This window comes from Odontomachus brunneus, unplaced genomic scaffold, assembly GCF_010583005.1.
Source record: "Odontomachus brunneus isolate Ranch 3 - 2012 unplaced genomic scaffold, Obru_v1 Obru_scaffold_012, whole genome shotgun sequence".
NCBI lineage: Eukaryota > Metazoa > Arthropoda > Insecta > Hymenoptera > Formicidae > Odontomachus > Odontomachus brunneus.
Genome location: NW_022639462.1, coordinates 273,484 through 294,902, shown reverse-complemented (window position 1 = coordinate 294,902; position 21,419 = coordinate 273,484). Strand labels below are relative to the sequence as shown.

General features: G+C 41.0%; 4 protein-coding genes across 8 annotated transcripts in view; 3 read left to right on the top strand and 1 right to left on the bottom strand.

Annotated features, from left to right (window-relative positions):
• LOC116840868 (neo-calmodulin-like) overlaps positions 1-1,292 on the bottom strand; it is a 99,672-nt gene extending 98,380 nt beyond the window's left edge. Inside the window, exon 1 of the mRNA XM_032808168.1 lies at positions 1,132-1,292. The gene's annotated coding sequence lies outside the window, so the exon portion shown is untranslated. The remainder of the gene's footprint in view (positions 1-1,131) is intronic.
• Positions 1,293-1,787: 495 nt separating this feature from the next.
• LOC116840865 lies at positions 1,788-6,218 on the top strand. Of its 4 annotated transcripts, none has more exons than XM_032808163.1 (10): positions 1,788-2,281; positions 2,345-3,932; positions 4,003-4,058; positions 4,133-4,343; positions 4,455-4,627; positions 4,693-5,048; positions 5,133-5,245; positions 5,345-5,452; positions 5,529-5,749; positions 6,079-6,218. In XM_032808163.1, exons 2-10 carry the CDS (start codon positions 2,407-2,409, stop codon positions 6,090-6,092), a joined length of 2,778 nt encoding a protein of 925 aa, XP_032664054.1. In that variant the 5' UTR covers positions 1,788-2,281; positions 2,345-2,406; the 3' UTR covers positions 6,093-6,218. The 4 variants fall into 4 exon arrangements, with proteins under 4 accessions (XP_032664054.1, XP_032664052.1, XP_032664051.1 ...); XM_032808161.1 differs by having other exon boundaries at positions 1,789-2,091; positions 2,169-2,281; positions 5,529-6,218; XM_032808160.1 differs by having other exon boundaries at positions 1,789-2,281; positions 5,529-6,218.
• Positions 6,219-6,761: 543 nt separating this feature from the next.
• LOC116840863 (ubinuclein-1) lies at positions 6,762-16,648 on the top strand. 2 transcript variants are annotated; one of them, XM_032808155.1, is made up of 12 exons: positions 6,762-6,956; positions 10,108-10,230; positions 10,321-10,422; positions 10,512-10,775; positions 10,856-11,033; positions 11,139-11,574; positions 11,653-11,814; positions 11,952-12,032; positions 12,335-12,370; positions 12,888-13,001; positions 13,083-13,262; positions 14,054-16,648. In XM_032808155.1, the coding sequence occupies exons 1-12, from the start codon at positions 6,762-6,764 to the stop codon at positions 15,306-15,308; spliced, it is 3,126 nt and encodes a 1,041-aa protein (XP_032664046.1). In that variant the 3' UTR covers positions 15,309-16,648. The 2 variants fall into 2 exon arrangements, with proteins under 2 accessions (XP_032664046.1, XP_032664047.1); XM_032808156.1 differs by lacking the exon at positions 12,335-12,370.
• Positions 16,649-18,840: 2,192 nt separating this feature from the next.
• Positions 18,841-21,419, top strand: part of LOC116840808 (REPTOR-binding partner) — a 30,194-nt gene continuing 27,615 nt past the window's right edge. The window contains exons 1-2 of the mRNA XM_032808016.1: positions 18,841-19,488; positions 19,987-20,147. Coding sequence (XP_032663907.1) covers positions 20,112-20,147 — 36 coding nt within the window. The 5' untranslated portion in view covers positions 18,841-19,488; positions 19,987-20,111. The remainder of the gene's footprint in view (positions 19,489-19,986; positions 20,148-21,419) is intronic.

The window sequence follows — 21,419 nt, the reverse complement described above, 5'->3', positions numbered from 1 at the left end:
AGAGAGAGAGAGAGAGAGAGAGAGAGAGAGAGAGAGAGAGAGAGCGATGCAATCTGATATACACGCTACCAGCCAAAATAGAGTTTGATGGATGCACCCTATCGCGGCTATTCGTCCAGACTCGACTGTAAATTGGATAACCAACGTAGGCGGATTTGTCCGTTTTTTTTTTCTGTTGTAAACGTCGCTAGCACCGTGCGTCCGCGGCATTAGCCATTGAACTGATATTAACGCGAGTTGCGATGAATACGTTACCGGCTGGCGTTTTAAGCTCATCGTATATACTTGCGCGATTAGGACGCGCGAAATTGAGTTTCGATCGTTTCGGCGAGACACTTTGATAAAGAGCCGCTGATTGAAATTTTGTGAAAAATCGATTGAAGGACGGCGCGAGGAACTGATTTAAATCGCGGAACAGTGCGAATTTTCTTTCTATCAGACTTGGAAATTTAATCGTTGCGGTTCGCGTAGGCATTCTCCGCGCTACATATTACGAGCATTACTGTCTAAAATATCGCAGGATCAGGGTCATACCCGTTAATCGTGGATACGCCATAATCTCCTGTTGCGGCTATACGCGCGCATCACGAGTATTATGCTGCGAGAGTACATAATGTGTGGCGGGAAGCGCGAATAGATAATCCAATCTGAGGTCTGCTTTGTGCGAATAATACGATAGATGGGATCCTGATTGAGTTTCGTTCTCGTTTGACGGTCGTTTCGGACATGCGGCGAATCAGCGTTATCGTTAGGTTATTTCTGTTTTCGGGACAGAAAAGTTTCGCGAAGTTTCGATGAATGATGATATCTTCCATGAGACAAAGTTGCTCAAACTCGAGTTTGCGCGGCCGTGATAGCACTTTTAGATTAAAATATTTATACATTGTGTACGTGTATGTGTGCGCGCGCACACGAACTCGTAAATGCCCAGATATTTGATAGCCAGAAAATATGTTTCATGAATACGCTATGTGACATTAGATATATAACATAATATATACATAGAATATATATACGTAGAATATATTACGCTATTTGTGGGCGCGAGAAAAATTGTGTAATGCATCAAAAGATACGAAAGATGTCTTCATTCACGGGTGAAAGGAGGTTGGAATCGTTTCAAATTCATACCTTCGTGAAAAACGATCCCTCGACGTGAATGAGATTTCATAATCGGGAGATCTTGAGATGCCGTCTTTACCACACTAAGAAGTTGTAGGAAGTGGACGATATTATGTTCCTTCGTGTAGCATCTTCCCTCCGCCATTGTGAAATAGTGTCAAATCACTACAGTAGTTCCCTCTAGTGTCAACTGGAATAAAGAGCAGTTTGATTAAAACTCAATCGACAACGACACAAGAAAGAAACAGAGAAATAGAGAGAGAGAGAGAGAGAGAGAGAGAGAGAGAGAGAAAGAGAAAGGAAAAGATACCACAGCTGATGATTTTATAAATATTTAGAAAGTTTTTTCTTGAAAGGTAAATTATAATATTACGAAAGAAGTTATTAATTTAAAAATTTTCATTATACCGCGTATCATACAATTACAATATTGAACGAAGGAAACAAAAAGTAAAAATATCAATTGTAATTTATAATAGTATTATATTTTTTATAAAAGAAAAGCTAAGGTACCGAGATGAGGAGAAGGTTATTTTGTTATTTCAGAGATAATTAAAGAATATTTATATACGACCGAACGTCGGTATAGAAGATCGCTGTATCGTTCACGACTTCTATGTGAGAGGGCGCAGTATGTAATCTTATGCCAACTTTTAATTGACGGCGACATTTTTCACAACAAAATATAAATAATAATTTATGTGAATAAAAGAAATCATTTTCCAAGAAAACCCGAAACATCTGTGCATCTGTGTAGATTTAATATCCTTAATCTTTACAACGTACAAAATATACCCCCAATTTCAAGAATTAATCCTTTTACAGTTGGTAACAACGTAGCGTCTCAACGGGCTGTTGGTGGTTTGAAACTTTAGACCATGTACGAGTATTTTTACAGATTCTTCTGTTGCTATTTATTTAGTAGCCCTATTTTTATCTCCGTACAGAAATCGGTGGAAATAGCTACTGGTACCGTGTAATGTGCATAAGAAACTAACGGATAGATGTTTTCTCGTTTATTTACTATAAGGTTTTGTGCTTCACAGTTTTGTTGACATCGCTTGTTTTTTTTGATCGTCTATCTCCTTTGTTAAAAGTCATTACTGCGCGATGAGAGCGCTAAATAAATATGCTTGAGCAGAGAAATGACAAAACGGAGGTAAGTAATAAATAATATAATTGATATTTATGTTTTATGTTTATTACAAGATTATTATTGCAGATACATCTTAAACATTATTTTAAATTGTTAAAAGTCGAATAAAAAGGAAAAAGGAACTAAAAATGACATCTCATGTGAAAGATTCTACAGATGATTCGCAGAACTTTATATTGCAACTTTCTAAAGATTCTACTACCGAAGATTCTACTAGTGAAGATATGCAGGAACTTACAGGAAATAATAGGAAGGAAAGAAAGAATGACGTTATTGTAATCAGTGATACAAGTTGCAGTGACATAAGCTCATCACCTAAACATTTTGAGAAATCAGAATGGGTGTCTGGTCCAGTTTTTAAAAGTAAAAATAAAAAGGTGAAATACAAGAAATTATGTATTTCAGACACTTCTTCAGAAGACAATGAAGAAAAGATTAATTTACCGTGGAGATTACCTGTTAGATCTGATGACAAGTCCTTATATAAAAAAGGTATAAATAATGTACAAAATCATAAAGCATTTTATTCTTCTGACAAGACTACTACTACTAGTAGCGATATGAGCTATGATAAGAATATTAAAAAGCAGACAAGTAAATCTGATATAAAAAAGTCTTGCAAAAATATTATGTTAACACCTGTGAGGCGAGAAACTAGCCAATCTGATACAGTTGAGATGCGCAACATTAGAGGGACAAATCGAGTAACCACACCGAGTAGCAGTGGCAGCTCTAATGTGCAGAATAGATTAACTAAATTTACTATTTGTAATACTCCGCAACAAAATAATGCAGGAAAAGTCAAACTCACAAAAGAGGATACTCACAAAATCTTCAAGAATATTATTTCCACAAAAGTCGTGTATGATTCTCCTAGAAAGAAGGGAGAGACTAATGTAATAATTAACGAGAGTACAGATGTAGACGACGATATAATGCATCCAGCTATATTACCTAGACATAATAGGGAAGCAAATTATCGTAATGATAGTTTTGATGTTATCGAGACGAGTCTTAAGGACAATATTATCCCTGATTCACAACCCGACTCGCCAAAACTGTGCAATCAAGTGATTATTGATAGACCAAAAGATGAGGTTTTTCACAGGCCATTGTCTGAGAGGAAGAAAAGAGAAATCGCACAGTGGCTTATGACAAATCAATCTGACTCACAAAGTGACAGCTCTTGCAGTAACATACCCGCGAGCACGAGAAACAGTATAAATTCGGGAAATAGCACACTAGAGAGACTAGAATTGGATTATGAAACTCCAAATAACAGAGGAAAGATCAACAAGGTACATGCTAATGAGGAGCAAACTATAGTTACGTGCCACGAAGAGGAAATTCCAGTGATCTCGACGCGACAAACTATTCTGGATAGATTCGTTGAAACATCTAAAAATAATAATAATAATCCTGAGTCTTGTACACCAGACAGACCAGTTGCTTTACCAAAAACATACTCTGACAAAAATATCTCATCACCATCGGTGGCAAATAGACTTGAGAGTGCAGACGTAAAGAACTGTGCGAATATATTGGATAAACTTTATGGTAAATCGTGGAGGAATAAAGCTGATGTATTATTACCAACAACTGAGCCACGGAAAAAACCCACCAAGACAATAGTTAAAACTATACAAACGGAACGGTAATTCGTATTTTCAATTGTAATTTCGTGTTCACTACAAATATATTTAACAAGTTATACTTTGTTACAGGAAACCTGTATTGAGGGACAAAAATTGGGTAACAAATTTAGGCGTGGCCGACTTAGGTAAACATTTCTCTATTTTGTGAAAATCTCATCTTTCATCAAGATATAATTTCCTCTGAAAAATTTTGTTTCAGTTAAAAATAACATCAGATCGGACTCAAGAAAAAAGATCCAACGAAAGCACAAGAAACAACAAGATAGTTTCATTAATGACAAATCATTGTCGAGTGACAATAACGAGAGTATGTATCATACTGCCTTAACAAATTTTAGAACTTCCACTGATAACATGACACCAAAACAAAGTTATACCAAACCTGTGCCAGTGACGTCTTCAACTACACGGTACGTCTACATTATATTTGTTATTTGTCTCAATGTGTCTGTGTGTATATGTAAAGAAATATTGTTAATCAAACCAATTTCTTGTTATTTTCTTGTATCTTGTTGTTTTAGAATTTTTTCAATATGCGACACCGATACGGAAGATGAGATAAACGACCAATCCAGTAGTGATTCCAAGAAGAATTTCCGTCAAAGGAAATTATCATTCAGTGATGACGATAGTTCTAGCACAAGTGAATTTGATCCTGGAGACTATGTACCACCAAAACTCATCCCTAAAAAAAGTGAGAAACGTAGTACATTTGTTGAAACTCTTGAAGAAGGAAAGAATCATAAAATATATTTTTAGAAACTATAAACGTGCCACAGCCACCTAAAGTAGCAACGAAATCTAAATCAGTTACGGCGAGTAAATTTTTGGGACACAAAAGCTTCTTGGCATCCTTATCGATTACGGTTCCTATGAATAACGTCCACCCCGACGCAAGGAAATATAGATTGGATTACAAAAATCTGAAAGAAGAGTTATGCAAAAAATTGCATAAATTGTACAATGAAAAAGTGTTTGACAATAAATTGCCACATGATATGCCGATTGAATGGAACGTTCGTATGAGAGGTACTGCAGGATATTGTTACAACAAGAAGGTTGTGAGAAGTCTCACTGGTATCGTTAGATCCTCAAGGATTGCACTAGCAACAAAGGTACATTTTTCCTCTCGGTTATTAGTCACATACGTATGAGTACATAATGAATCAGATATAATTAAAATAAATTATAATTTATAGATTTTAGATACACCTGATAGACTGAGGGATACTTTGATACATGAGATGTGTCATGCTGCAGCTTGGTTAATAAATGAAGTGTCGGATGGTCATGGACCTTTCTGGACAGAATGGTATATTTTATTATATTTCATAGTTTCATAAAAAAAATTGGAGGATATTATGCGTTTTTCATGTGAAATTCTATATGATTTATTTTGCACTGCACGCAGGGCTAATAAAGCAATGAGGACGTTCCCGGAACTGCCACCAATTCGTCGTTGCCACGATTATGAAATTAAGACTAAATTTACATACAAATGCACAGGTTGTGGCTACAGGTATGACATATCAATTATGACAGGCAAAAGTTTACTCTGACTATGATATCTCTAAAACTGATACTATTTGTCACAGCATTGGAAGGCATTCCAAGTCCTTGGATATTGAGAAGAAGCGGTGTGGTCATTGCTACGGAAAGTTTGAATTGTTAGTCAATAAAACGACGAAATCTGGAACTGTGCAAGTGCAAACTCCAAAAAGGGAGCCCTCTGGTTTTGCACTTTACGTAAAGCAAAATTATAACTCTGTGAAAAAGGAAAAAAATATAAAACATGCAGATGTGATGAAGATTTTAGGTCAGCAATTTTCGGCAATTAAGATAGCAAAGAAAAATAATCCAGCTATGGAAAATGATCCAGGGATACCTGGTTAAATGTTGTATATATATATATATAATTTTTTTTAGAATCTTACTGTTAAGAATGGCGTATAATTTTTAATTCTATAGCATATAGCATTTTAGCAAACTTTAGAGCCACCAATTGCACATATTCGGATTCTATCGATTTTGTATGTATTTACATTTATTGTAATTGCATAAATTTCTTAAAGATATATGCAATTACAATATAGATGCGTAGAGTACCAGTATATTCTAGAAGATATATTTTTTTTATTATTGCAGGCATTCAAATGTGAGATTTAATATACACGTAACATAGAGGTTATTTAGAGACGCATACAAGTTCTTATATGTAATAATATTAAATATCATGATTAAGATATCTGTAGAAGAATTTATAACAATAAAATTTACCAAAAGTATCAACGCCACTTTAAATATTCCATTTTACTAGTACATAAAGCGAAATGATTCCAATTTACCAGCGTAAATTCGAATTATGTTTTCTGAAATTTTCATCAACGCGCACGCAGCATTGACAGCTGCAGGATGACATTTACCATACGGAGCAAGAGAGATAGTGACGAAAACAAACCGATACTTTCTCTATCTCACAGGTTGCCAACTTTGGGTCACGTACGGTTACGGAACGAGCGTCGTCCAATAACAGAATTCGCATTCTAGAGACAAAAGTATCGCCTGGCAGAAATTCCTAGCACCGTCGGCTGTCAAACGCGTCACGAAAGTACCTGTTTTACTCGTGGTGGCGCGCGTGTCGAGCGTCGCAACGCGTCGGCAGCGCACTCTAAAAACAGTCGTGCCGAAGATGGCGACGTGTGAGCGGCGGTGTCCGCGCGGTGTTTAGGCGAGTGAGAGAGTGTGTGAGAGAGGTGTACCATGTTGCCGCCGTTGCAGCGTCCGCAGTGTTTCTGTGATTCGCGTTAAGTTCGGTGCTAAATGTAGGAATGTCAGAGGCGAAACGGGTACCTCTGCAGACCCTGGAGTTCCCGGAGTCCCTGGGCCACGCTACGAAGAAGGAGAAAAAGGGGAATATGGGCAAGCAGCTCGCTCCCTCCTTCCGCTTCACGCTCACCCTGCCGGAGTCGAACGAGAAGACATGCCCCGAATTCAACTACGCGCAGCTCCTGAAATCGGCCGAGGTGAGTCTGACCGCGCTCGACAAACGTGCCCTTGCCACACTTTGGAGCTGGCGAGAAAAAGGGAGATCGAAGGGACCTGTGCGTGCGCGTTGGACGCGCGCGCGAGAGACATACGGCGAGAAGTGAGACGGACTAAACCGCGTGTCCGTGTCGCAGCGCAGGGAACAGATGGCAACGTTTGTGGAAATACGCGAGGAATCGTCACGGCGCTCTCCGGCGGCGCGTCGTTCGCGCGATTGTCATCACGCGGTCGGACGGCGAACGGCGCGATGACATCGCCGTGTCCGCCGTCGCGTCCTCCGTCCCTACGTGAGAACGCGGTGTCCTTCGCCACGGCTGTCCGAGAGACGGGCGAAAACGGCTTTCCTTGATCGATTCGCAGCCCTCCGCCGCGAGCCGTGTTCGCGCGTTGTCAACGTCATCGCTGCGTGCCGCCGGGCTGCTGCGTCGCCGACGTATGCACGTTGTCACGAGGCTGTAAGGCGGGCGCGTCAGATTGCACACTTTAGAGGACGTGCGCGCCTTTCTCTCGGCGTTCCTCGCGCGGCCCTTTTACGATCATAAAACGCCTCTACGAGAGTTGCCATTGAGCGACGACGACACCGTCCGGCATTGCGAGCTCTCCTCGTCTCTGTCTAGTTTTCCTTTCCTTCTCTCTCTCTCTCTTTCTCTCTTATTCACATACACATACAATACATCTCTCCGTTTCTTTTGCTCACTGTTCCTCAAGGAAGATCGACAAGGAAAGAGAGAGAAAGAGAGGAACGGCGGCAACGACGATGCCTTATTCGTTGTGTGTGCAACGTCTACGATCTATTTCGCAAGCCACGTATTCCCTTCGGCCGCGCACTCGTCGAGTGCACAAGAGACGAGGATATGGAACGAGGAGAGAATGAGAGACGGAGGACGCGAAGCGAAGGGAGACAGAAGGAGAGGGACAACGCGCGACACGACGTAAATGCGTGTGTCGCGCGGAGTCTCTTATTTCACGCGCGCGCGAGAGAGAGCGTGTTGCGGGCTCTCCTTTCTGAATTGTAGATCGATGCACCGGAGGCGAGACTCGTGACCGCCGGCACGTATCGAATACGCCGCTCGCGAGACCGTATGTCACACGTTCGCGAGCCTCTTCTCCTTCCTCTCTCTCTCTCTCTCTCTCTCTCTCTCTCTCTCTCTCTCTCTCTCTGTCTCTCTATCTATCTCTTGCCTCGGCTTCTCACTTCTGACGTGATGAATAATTATCAGCGAGATTGATCATCTCTCGAAAATAAAGTAACAAGTGTATTTTTAATTGTCTCTATACTTCATGAAACAGCGAGCAGGACGATTGACAGTACGAATCTCAGCGAATAAATTTTGCTCGAGATATGTGTGCCGCACAGTAGCTGGATAGACTTTCTAGAACTAGAATTTCCTGAAAACTCGTTACGTTTTTCCGAGAAATTTTCTCTTTAAGAGATTTCGCACATTTGGCGAATAAATTCGACATGGGTTTGACAAAGGCGTTTTGGTTATAGCTTAATTTCTAATACTTAGTATTTTGAATGTTTAGTGCGGTATTTATTGTGATTTTTTATTGGCATCCTATTTAGCGAAATACATTCCAAAATCAATAGAGACACAACAGTTTCTTTTGAAGTTTCCTTTGCTTTATCTTTTTTATCTTTACCTTTCTCAAAAGAACAGCTGCGTTGTGCAAGATTCCTAAATTTTATATTTTCTGATTGTGCTGGATTTTATTGCTCGGATTTTATGTCCCATGCTCAAAATAATTGTAACTGTGTAATCTAGAAACATCAATAAGATTTAAGTGTCAATTACGTCGGTGTCATTAATCGCTGAATTAATTTTCCTGAACAGTGTGACTGAATACACTTGAAATTTATTTCATTCTCTTGCATATCTCGTGTCCGTCAATTTGTCGAGGAGGTACAGATAAATATTGGTTTATTGAAGCGCACGAGAATGCAGAGTCGAATTTGACGTTTCAGCGCCACTTTGTTTTGACCGCGCGCACGTGTCTCGAAAACGTGGTGCGAATCGCCAACGAATTAAATTTCGGAAAAGCGAGGCGCTCAGTTTGAAAATTTGCCGTGTAAAATTGCTCGTTGACCTTCACCCTTGACATTATTCTGCACATTATATCGCGCGGAATTAAACAGATGTATATATGATACATGACAGTCTCTCGTGTAACACGTATATGTAATGTATAAAAATCGGAATTTTAAATTGAAAATTGAGAAACTCTCATATTCGTTTAATTTGAAATATTAACAATGAGATTCGTGTGCACATGCAGACGGTAATTTCAATGAACATGTTGCGTTGTTGTGTTTTGCAACTATCCCCCTCCTCTCCTCCTCTCTTTCTCTTTTACTCTCGTTTCCCTTATTTTGCGATCCCGCCATGTGATAACCGCGCGTAGCCGCGTGCAATTCTACAATTTTACTGAATTTTTTGAACCTGGCCGACGTGACTGAAACACTCGTTCTGTGTTACCGGGTTAATCCCCCTCCCCTTTCCCTTTTGTTAAGAATCCCAATAATAACGGCGAAGCGGCGAAATATCACGATAGAAAAGTGAAAGTGACGCTATGCAATATTCGCGCGACGGGGAGGAATCTCAGTTGATCGATTAAATAATTAGTCGATTACGCTCGATCGAGGCGTTTCGCGCAAAAAAGGGGACCACTTTCGATTACTAACAATTGCATCGCTGGCAGGATCAATCACTCGATTCGGCGTCCCTGTACCAGGCGAACAGGAGACCGTAGGAGGTGGCCGTCCGCGACTCGAGCGAGAGAGCGCGAAAGCGCAAGGACGACGTTCTAACTGCGGTATGCGCTCCTGGTATCGGCGCACGCGAGGGCCACCCTTTCAGAGTCAATTATTGTATTTTCACACGAGTATACGTGAATGCCTGGGATTTGCGTAGAGAAATTGCGCACACATGTGTGTACGATACGCACATCGTACATACGTCGTTGTTCCGATCGATCTGAATTTTGTAGTGAAAGTGGCGTGGAAAGTCGTGCCGCGCGAGTGGCGGAGTAGAACGATCCACTGTAGATTAATAGGTAACGTCCGGTGTTACAGCAGAACGATGCAAACGCACGACGGAAATGTAACGAACGATTTTATTTGCTTTGCAGAAGAAGCGAAGGAAAGATCAGAAGAGAGGAGATGAGAACGCGACGAATGGATTGGATCCGTTCGACGATGACGATGACGAGGACAAGCTTCGGGACATGGCGAAGCGATTTGAAGCGAAATATGTGCGTGCGATAAGTTAGAAGCGCACTCTGACATTGATTTCGGGGTATCAAGGGAATCTCTAAATGTTTATATCTTCTGACGCGTTGCAGGGAACGTCTACCATGGGAAAGAAGAGGCACAAGTACGACGATTATGTGGACTTGGGCGCGGGATACGATGAGAACGATTCTTTTATCGACAACACCGACGCTGTACGTAGTACCGTAGTTCGCGTTCGTTCAAAAGAATAATTCGGTCGAAGCATTTTTCTTTCATTTAATTCCTTTATTCTCCTTGGCAGTACGACGAAATTGTACCCGAAGAGATGACCACGGCGCACGGCGGCTTCTACATTAATTGCGGTGCCCTTGAGTTTCGTGCGGCCGATAGGCACTCATTAGTTCACATTAATAATAATAATAATAATAGTGACGAAGACGAGAGCAGCGAGAGCAGTGAGGAAGACACCGAGGACGTGGATAGCCCCAAACGCGTAGAGAAGCGAATTATTAGTTCATCGGATGACGATGAGACGGAGGATATTACCGGCAGTAACCCACGAAAAGTAACTGAAATTTAAACACCGATATATCGTTATTTCACTCAAAATCCAAGAACCGATAACAACGGCATAACTTTTCACAGAGGAAAATTGAGGACAACGGCGAGAAGAAAAGTAATCACGAGAATGGCAAAAAGAGGAAAAAGGCGCAAAATCACCAGACGCCGCAGGATCAGCAACAACAGAATTCTCAACAGGAACTGGACCTTCTCAACAGACGGAAGGATAAGAGTGAGATGACCGACGTTGAAGGTGGTACAGGTAGCGTTTTGAATCATTACACACTGTTACAATATTTAATTATATCGAAAGTGTCAGTTATTGATCGATTTGTACGTTGTTCCTTAAATAATTCTGCAATTTCAGCTTCTGAGGATCAAGAGGAGAAAAAGAAGTCTGATAAATCGGAACTACAAAAAAATAAGATAAGTGATAAGAAGTTCGATATTAAGAAATTCGAGAAGAAATCGTCCAATAGTAACGGATTCGACGCGAAAAAGATGGATCTAAAGAGGTTCGGCGGTAAAGACAGCAACATCGACGACGCGATCGAGAGTGTTGTGAACGCGGCCAGAGTCGAAGATGACACTTCGAGTCGAGACACATTCGACTCGGGAAAATCACGCGTTTGCCTCTACGTCGAATCCGACGGAGAGGAAATATATAATAAGGAAGCGCTATTACCCGAGAATCTTCCTGAAGATATCAAAGAGATAGTGATTAAGTTGAAGGCTCACGCGGAGAATAGTAAAGATGGCAAGAGCAAATTCTTCAATAATACGATTAACGAAGTACTTTTTAAGTGAGTATATATCGTGCAATGATCGTGAAGAAGTCAGATCATGAAAACGGTTCTGAACACACGTTATTTTCGTTACAGTTTAGAGAAGAAATTGCGGTCGATGAATACGCCTAGCGTAAGGTTACAAACCTATGATCATCTAGTACGGTTTTTGCCTTGTAAAAAAATTACCCTTCTCAGTAGAGCTAAAAAGTTGTATCTGGAAGATGCAGAACATAGAGTGAATGAACCAATGCAAAAGTAAGTTTTATTCATGTAGAAAAATAATTATAAATAATTATTTTAATTATGAATAATTGTTCTAAAATTTCCGGAGAGATGTAGTATGTGTATTCCTCTAAAAGAGTTTAGATTTTTACAAAGTTTATTAATTTCAGATTAAAGACGCTCATTGATAACGTTATGCCGTCAGTTATGGACAAATACATGAAAGAATGCCAAAAAGTTGCCGACGAAAAGTGAGTAACTTTATTGTATTTTATATATCACAGTAGTTTGACAAATATTTTGATTTTTGTTCCTGATTTTACAACGGTTGTATTTTAGTTCTGCTTTATTACTGGGTTGGTATGTTAGTAAACTTCTTCTGTTAGTAAAATCTATTAACTTTTGGGTAATTTGTAAACGTATATTGTAATCTTGGATATATACAGCGAAGTATATCTGCGAATTGAGAAAATCCACTTTGCCGGTATTAATACATAAATCTACTATTTATAATTTCCTGAACCTAAACTTATTGTAATTTTTTATTTCTCAGTCCTCAATTATACTGGGAGATATATCGGTACTGTTGGTAAGGCGCCCCTCGTAAGAGGAACCCCTATCTATTCTCGCCTCTCCGATTGCTCTTTCTCTTCATCTTTCCCCTCTCTTTTCTACTGCCTTTATCTTTCTCCCTTGATCTATTCATGCTTATACGCTTTTGCTCTCTCAATTAATTACGAAACATTCATGATCTGGTTATGTTCACATATATGAATGAAAAGACATTTCATTACTTAGTGGTCATTTTTCATCGGACATACTATTGAGAAAGCAGAGGAAGATGCGGGGCTTTTTATCATCAGTATCAGTGTTTAGTTTGTCACTAGCATCATTTTTTGTATTTAACAAAATATGCATTTGATCTGGGACACAATTCGACGATTAGGTGATTTGATAACGTATCATGTTACTGTTCAAAAGAAAATTGTGTCGTATCGAGGAATTCTGTCACAACAAATGCTGATCATCATTCTTTGTCACCGCGATATCATGTATTCTCAAAATAATATTTTTCGTCTAAATATAATTGTACTGTTCACTTTCAGGGGATTCGAGGGATCTCCTGCGGATGCGGAAAGCAGCGGGGAAGACGATGCCTCTAAAAATACAGATAAGCCGAAAATACCACGGAAGCGATTTCCATGGACTGACGAAGCAAAGTATGTTACCGGTTAAAAGTATAAGATTCACGTGCATATTGAGTTCCTGCGCGCGTTCACACGTATAAATGTCCATTTTAGGAAACTTGTCCTTGAAATTGCGAACGCTAGGAGACATTACTTCAAAATTCTTAGACCAAGAAAAGAGAGTATGGAATCGTTTGTCGCCACTTTCATGGATACTAATGTTTTACCATTGTGGCCACCCGGCTGCGTACGGTTACAAACATTGATAAAATACGGTAGTCCTGTTGGACCTGTGTAAGTATTACGTTATTACGTTGAGTAGTGAATGCGCTTTAATAGCCATTGATAACAGCAAGCGTATACGATACAAATTTTACTGTCTATGAGCATGGAAAAGAAGACTTTTAAATTATTTCTGCTTCGCTTTGCGCATGAAAAACTAAATCCTACTATAATATTTATATCTTTATCTATATTTATATCTTTATCAAAGTGAGAGAGATATTAATATCTAAAAAAACGGGGAAGTAGATCTCTCACTAATTGCTTTACAAATCATGGTTGAGAAATCCGCGCGTTGTCATGTTCTGTCAGATTCTACTCGATCGGTAGCTTTATTGTTTGGCCCATTGTGTGTTTTAGGAAGGATTGTGTTGGATATATTATTGGGTGTTAATATGATTTTGTACCTCTTCACAACGAATTAATGGATTTCTAGTAAAAAGTTGAATTCTACAAGAGCGATATTCAACTAGATGCATTTATAGATAAACTACCTATAAAAATTGATTCGTATGCAAATTATTAATGTCGATGTTGCATTGCTTTTCAAATATGACATTTTAATTTATTGTGTGTGTATACATATACCAAGATCGTTTAAATTATTTATATTCAGTTAACATGCGTATATTTATTTCTGTTCATATTTATTTATTTAAATGTATAATTACATGGTTTCTCGATTAAAATTACTTTTTATTTTTTACACGCCTTGCCTTTTCGTCTTACTAATTCACTCGCTTATGCACTTCTTGGATATCAACTATTTACTGCTTTATATTAAACTATTAATATAATTTTAGCATCAAGAAGAAATTGAAAAAACCGAAGGAAATTGCCAATCCAAATAACGTTGCTGTCGGGAATACTCAAATTTGCAACTCCGTTGCGAGAAACGATACCATAAGCGTGAATAACGTTTCATCTCAAGAAAGGGAGAGGATACCTATGAACATGTCTAGAACTCAGAGCGGCGTCGAACTACCAATTTCGACTACCAATTTCACGAATCAAGCGTCGGTGAGGTCTAACGACGTGGGTGTCGATAAGAAGCAACAAAGCAATAAACACAAGGAGAAACACATGGAGAATAACACGGTACAACAGCAAGAAAGTGTCACGGCCAATGCCGTCAATGTCAATAATTCTACAGTTGGCAAAATTTCCGTTGTACCTACGGCTCAATTGATGGCTCAAAAGCCGGCTAAGAGTCACGTCGAGAAATTTAATCTCATGGATTTAACCAACAGCTCTCTGTCCATCACGCCTGTCAACGATTACCACAAATTGTCGGGAAAGACTACGGAGACGAAGAAGGATGTAGTTTCCATCACGGCATGTACAGAATCGGCGAGTCACTCGAAAACGAACGAGATTGCTCAGAGTGGACATCATTCCGTGTTCAGGCAAGATGCTTCTCATTCGTCGTCAGTGCAGAATCTGAAACACAGACTGCTGCTCGAGAACCCTGACGCAAAGTGCGACAAGAGATTAGATGACAAGGATGCCGATATGGGTAATAAAATCGAGAAGAAAGACAAGAAGAGAGATCGGTGCGTAGAAGTGAAGCATAAACCGTCACACGATACGAAAAAGAGAAAAAAGGATCAGAAGCTGCTCGAGCAGCAAATAGGGCCTATTACCCAAGACATAGTGCCTATATCGCAGCAAGCGACCCTCTCGAAAGAAGAACAGGAGCAGAGGCAGAACGAAGAAACGATCGCCGCGACTAACTTCCTCAGTCAGATCATCAACGATGACACATCGCCGCGAGGATTGACGGACAAACGGAAAGACAATTTCATCGCGGACGATAATCTGAGTAGTATAGTACAGCCGACGGAGCAGGAGAAGGACGTGCAAATGGTGATGCGATCATTGAAGGAGTTGCAAGAGTTGCAAGAAATGAAATTTTCTCCCAGTCATTCTCCAGTCGGCAGTGCCGTTCAAAAGCCCGGTAAATCGAATACGCATTACGTCTCTTACCAGGAGGAATATCAACGACTGTACCTCAAGAAAGAGGATAAGATAAGGTCTAAGGAGGACTCGCAGTGGTAGATACAACACCGTGTATTATCGTTCGAAGCTTCGTTTTCTTGCGGACAGTAGTAATTAAAAAAATTGATTATTAGTTTCGCGAGACAACAGGCGGGGCTCTCGGTATTTATAATTATGTTTCTTTTCGGCACGAATGATCGAGAGAGGGCCGGCCGAAACTTCTTCCACTTAGGCATCATTATCGGTGAATAGAATTCTCGCAGCTATGGAGTATGGAGTGGCGGCGATCGTTGGTGTGCACGTGTATGTGAACGTGTATGGATGTGTGCGTTTGTCGCGTAAGGATTTTTAAGTATTTTCAAACAGACAACCGCCAAATTATATGTACATACATAAATTCGCTAGTAGTAATCTCGGTTGTATGTGTACAGAGTAAGTATAAATTATGAAGTTGTAGTAAGAGACTCCGTGAGAGAGTAGTTATCTCTGTAAATAAGTTTAAAAGTGTCCCATAATCGTCTCCGTGAGTGTTGGGTGGTCAACGAGAATTTTATTTACATTAATTCAATAAAATATGAAGTTTGCCCTTTTATTATGATCTTAACAATTGTGAATTGATATTTAATATTCTTGATCCGTGTGCGTGGCATTTTATTTTAAACGTCAACGTAAGAGCATAAAGTGCTTTCTTTCTGTTTTTTTTTACAAATACTGCCACAAGCATGGGAGGGACGGGTTGTTGGTGACGGTGGTTTATTTACTTTTTATCTTGTACTATTTGACCACCCTGTGTCACAGAACGAAAAAAAAGAGATATTTTATGTATTGTTCCTTTTTTGTGTACTTCGCCTGTCATTATCGTACATTATCGTACATTATCCTATATGTGCGCAAGGGAAAAGAAAATCATTCAGTTCAGAACAAATATTTGTAAAATTTCACGATTATTGCCTTCTAATTAATTTTATTATCGGATTCGTGTTATTATATAGAATTGACACAAAATTCTAATGTTTCATCTGTTATCGTTAGAAGTCGCAGTAAAATATTTCCACTTTATATCATCTTCGTACGGATTATTTTTTCAATATATCATAAAATCCAAGCATCAACATATTAAGCTCTGCGTTCCCTTTATCCTTAAAGACAGGAGATTCACTAGATTAGCTCAAGATGTGTGCGAGTATCCAGATTGCTTTCTCGATTTATGTGGCTTCATACGCGGCTTGTGACCGAGTGATAGATGTAATAAATAATGTGAAAGAGAGAGAGAGAGAGAGGGAGAGAGAGAGAGTGTATGAAAGAGACAGAGTGGATGCATGAGAGAGCCGTTTGGAGAGAGAGAGAGACAGACAACTAGAATATTTTTGGAACACATAAAGAAGACGATTAGTACTGTATTATATACCGTATACCTTACCCACCCTTCCCATTTTATTCTTATGATACTTAGAATACGGTTAAATAACGTCTTGTACAATTCTGCATTGAGAATTTTCACTAAGACGACTTAAAATATAAGTTTTGAATATTTTTTAAAAAAGTTATATATAATATTTTTTTCTCTCTACCCTTTTGTTCTTCTGTGTCATAACGAAAGACAAACTGGTGTGATATATATCTTCTTTCATAGAGATTTTCCTTTTCGCTTACAATCTGCTTTGATCATTGATAAATACAGTACGCAAAGAAATCCAACAACATTATGAATATCGTGTACGATAAGCACGAAATGTCTGCAATTTTATAAATTATACATCCACGCTATTGTGATTTTTACCTTTCATACTCTAATTTGTCATTTCCGGGCTTACCGGAATTTTGTGATTGTAAATTGTCATAATATATAAAATGCGTCATCGTTATGTACACGTTGAGAGCGTTTGTGCAAGTTCGAAAGATCCATTTGCATTCGGAATCCAGTAATTTCTTCTCGTCCATTTCACTAATACTTATTTTGAACTTTACGTTTCGGAAAAATTCAACGGTCGTAATTTAACATTTTAATAGCAACAGATGAAAGTTGAAACTGTCATTTTCTTCAACTGCTAACAAGAAACCGCTTCGGCATAAAATAGAGGTTCGTTTGTTTTTTTGAACTTGCACGATTCAAATTCGAAGAGTGTTAAATGCGCAAATTTACTGATGCAGAAAAGCGTAATGTAACTAGGTCCGCCAAGTAAGAACGAATGCAAACTACACTTTGGTCTTATGGCACCAAATTCCGGATGCGACGCACTAGACGCCAGTTACGAGGATCATGTCGCGTCGCATTTAATTTTATTCGCACAAACCGAATAATACGCTAAAACTCGGCCGTTATTACAATCGGCATTGTCGACGCTCGTTTGCGCGCGCAGAATCAAAAATTAATGGGTCCTGATTCTAATGTTGCGGAATTCTGGACTGTGATGTGAAAAGCAAAAAAACGTGTGCCATTTTTTAATTAACAAGATATTTGTACGAAAGGACACTCAAGATCGCTTGAGTGTAAAAATTGTAATATTTGTAAAATGCTCAAAAAACTATCCTTCTCCCTTGACAAAATAATTTTAAAATTAATTCGACATGCAATCATCTTCCTTTTTAACCTGCCCTTCCTCATGATTTCGACATGTTAATTTTCAGCTTATTGACACTCGAGGGAAAGGGACAATTTTCGTAACATTTTACAAGTGTACCGAAGCGATCTAAAGTGTTCTTTCGTGCAAATAACTTTCTCTTGAAAAATGGAGACATACATTTTTCGTCATCAATTCAGTGTTTAGCAGCGAAAAGATACGACGGAGTGTTCTCAAATCGTCTTCAAATTACCGCGATGCATCACGAACTGTCACGAGTTCAATGTTGCAAACTTATGAAAAGACCGGCTGGATCTCCGTATACTCAGTTGCAAAACGACTTAAACCATTGTAGGCTATCGTGATTCGATCTGGACAAACTACCTGAACCGTTTCGCAACTTCCTCCGTCACGTAATAAGCGTCAAAGATAGAATAATGCTTTCAGGACGGAAGCACGCGAGACGAGCTTATAGCCTACGCGCATGTCAATTAGGCCACACTCTATCGTCGGCGCGTGAGATTCCTTTCACTTTTCTGGCGACTGGCGGCGCGTGAACAGTGACGCTCTGATATCAACAATAACAAACGCGCGATGAACGTTTTGTTGATACGTCTCGTGTGTCTTAATATTTCGACTATCAAACTATCTCGCCCGAGTATTTACGTGCTCGACACCACGGATATCGCGCGTGATTTTCAATAAATATAAATTCACCGTCACGTATATAAAGTGAGATTAGCGCTGCAGTGCTTCACGGATGGGCCAATTATATTGCATTATTTGACATTTCCAAGCACTTGAATGGTTGTTTTCATTCATTAGCTGCTTAATATCTTACAAGATAACTTAGATAATACGTAGCCAATGGCTTTGCGTAACGCAGTGTTCCCTGTTCAGAGAGCGCCAGTGTAACTAAAAATTCGAATATTCAGTATCTCAATCGCGCCAAATGTCCGGTCAGTTACGGGAGTAAATGGCGACGCGACGGTTAGTGTTCGTGAGATTGCTGCGTACTTTTCGCGATTTCTAGACTCGCTGAGGATGAGTCTCGTGTCGGGAGTGCTGTGAGTGTGTTTTGGACGTTTGGTACAGCGAGATATCGTCGAATAGTGGCCAAAGTGGCTGCGAACATATTGACGAGACGAGACATCGGGATTGCTGAACCTCGGCGCCTTCGTACGTTACAGCAATAAGAAATTCTTGTACTGTCATTCACGCTTTCGAGAGTCTCGCGTGCGACTCGTCGTCGTCAGCTGTGCTAGAGACAAGTCTCGTGTCTGTCGTGACGAGATATCGCGTCCAGCCGGTAATGGACATCGCGAAACAGGACGCCGAAAGTACCGAGCGAAGTGCTCCGCGTATTGCTGTTTCGAGAATCGCAATCGTCGCACTATGGCGACAGTTCCGGAACTGGTCACGACACGATAGTTTGTGCTCGAGAAGCTGTGCTGTATCTCACGCGATTTTCACTCGCTGAAGTTGAGTCTCGCGCGCGGTTTATCGTCAGGAGTGCCGAAAGCAAGTCCCGTGCGTTCGGAGTGACAAGCCGTGGAAGATCGCGGTATGGACTACCAAGAATGCCGGTTTGCAGTCTTGTACTCTTCGCCTAAGTGATTACGGTCGGGATGGAGTTCAAACCGTTGCGTTCTGTTGTGGAGCCTCCGAAGGGAAAATTGGTAAGCATTGATAGAATACACGCAGCGATTTATTGCATGTCGAATCGCTTCATCTCCCGCAATTTTAGTGAACAATTTAACCAAATTATAAGGGAAGGAACGCCTGAGGATCAAAGTAAATACATTCGATAAATATCAAAGGCGATTATTGTTTATTGTTATTTTTGTGACATTTGTCATTAGTCGAGATATTTATAGTAGAACCTGATTTTTTTCTTTTAAAGAGAATTCGATTCCTCTGATGTCGCTTATAATTCATTTATTATTTACCACATTTTCTCTCTGTATTGAAATTTTTCACTCTGAAAGGTTGCTCTCGGGCGTTCTACTTTATCGACCGCGTGTCTCGCAGGCTAGTTGGTTATTCTCGTCGTGTAGTGTCGCGGCGGTCGCGTGACGTAACGACTCAGCGGGATGAAATGTGGGAGGGCGGTAGAGCGTGGGGGCGGCGGGCAGGCGGCGGCGGCTGCTGTGTGACCTTGCAGTGTTTGTAAACAGACACACGTTGCCGTCGCGAACTGTTACGGACGAGCGCCATCGCGAGAGGAAGAAGCCACCCTGTGTTATTGTTTACGAGCTGGTCGTGGTGCATCGTACGTAGAGAAGCATCGCGCGGTGGCAGCATGGAGATGGCAATGTGCATCGTGGAGAACGAGACGGTGAGTCCGCATATTTTTGCCCGATCGAGCGAGCGAGCGAACGGAGCGCTGACAATGTGCTCGTGGCGCTCGACGCAAACCTGCTCGTGAAAAATGACGAGTGTTGTCACGATCGGCGGGATTACATCATGTTGTGCAAAGAGAACGCACGTGGGCTTGTCTTTCGATTTCGCATGCGTGCATTCTTATGCACGCAACGGCACGCGCGAACAGCGCTTTGTTCCGAACAGTCCGAGATCGAGCAGTCGTGGGCGCTCCAACTCGCTTTGACAAGGTCGGGGTGCGAGAAGGGGGTCGGGCGGGTGAGGGGTTGTCGTTTAGCTGGCTTGATGTTTTGTTCGTACGGTCAAGCTGGCGCCTGTTATGTCGGTTGGGATTCCAAGCGACAGGTGGCGGCGCTGCCCGCTAGCGGGCTCTTGTCCGCGATACACGATGGCGTTGTCTCGCCCACGTTCGATCGCACGTCGATCAGCTGACGGCAGATGGGATATGGGATTTAAATCAGTCTTTAGATTTGAATTCTCTCATTGTGGTCCGACACCGATACGAGTTCTATTCACGTGTCTTTTTCGCAGCGTAAGCTTAAACGTCGACTTTGTATGTTGAAGCAAGTTTGTGTAATATGTCTTATTTTAAGCTTATTACTATGGCACACAGTTCCGAAAGAATAAGTGCGTGACGCGCGACACCGGAAAAGAAATTGAAACGTGACGATTGATACTGCTTCTGATTTCGAGACATCTCTGCGCAATGTCCGCGCCGCATGATACGCGAGAGTCTTAGTTCTTATCGTACTCGAGTCGAAGTCGCGCGAATAGGCGCGATTCAAACGACGGCATACTTTGGCGAGTCATCGCACGGTGGCGTCCGCGTCGCCCCCGCGTTCTCATCGCGGCCGGTCGCAGTGGTGCGGGCGCGTGCCACGCGCGTCACGTCCCTGAAGAGAGTCTCTTAGCCCGTGAACTGCGCAGTTGACAGAGCTCGCACGACGCGGAGCACCGGTAAGTTTCCTCATAGACATTTTCGCGCGATTCGCCGCGTCTCCTGACAGCGTCGCGACGTCTCTGCCGGGCCGCGGTCTCGTTCGTCGTATGTGCATGTTCCTGTATTACGCGATGGACGCCTCGTATGCACATGTGCGTGTGTGTGCACTTCTTGTCACTCGTCGCGGAGCCCTTGCACCGTCTGTGTGTCGTCGCGATGCGCGCGTGTGCATGCGCTCTTTCTCTCTCTCTCTCTCTCTCTCTCTCTCTCTCTCTCTCTCTCTCTCTC

Coding starts and splice junctions, on each gene's coding strand:
- LOC116840865 (XM_032808161.1), top strand. CDS start 2,407: ATGACATCTCATGTGAAAGATTCTACAGATGATTCGCAGAACTTTATA. Junction 3,933..4,002: donor AAAACTATACAAACGGAACG/GTAATTCGTATT, acceptor ACTTTGTTACAG/GAAACCTGTATTGAGGGACA. Junction 5,453..5,528: donor TGCACAGGTTGTGGCTACAG/GTATGACATATC, acceptor TATTTGTCACAG/CATTGGAAGGCATTCCAAGT.
- LOC116840863 (XM_032808155.1), top strand. CDS start 6,762: ATGTCAGAGGCGAAACGGGTACCTCTGCAGACCCTGGAGTTCCCGGAG. Junction 12,371..12,887: donor GAGATATATCGGTACTGTTG/GTAAGGCGCCCC, acceptor GTTCACTTTCAG/GGGATTCGAGGGATCTCCTG. Junction 13,263..14,053: donor GGTAGTCCTGTTGGACCTGT/GTAAGTATTACG, acceptor ATATAATTTTAG/CATCAAGAAGAAATTGAAAA.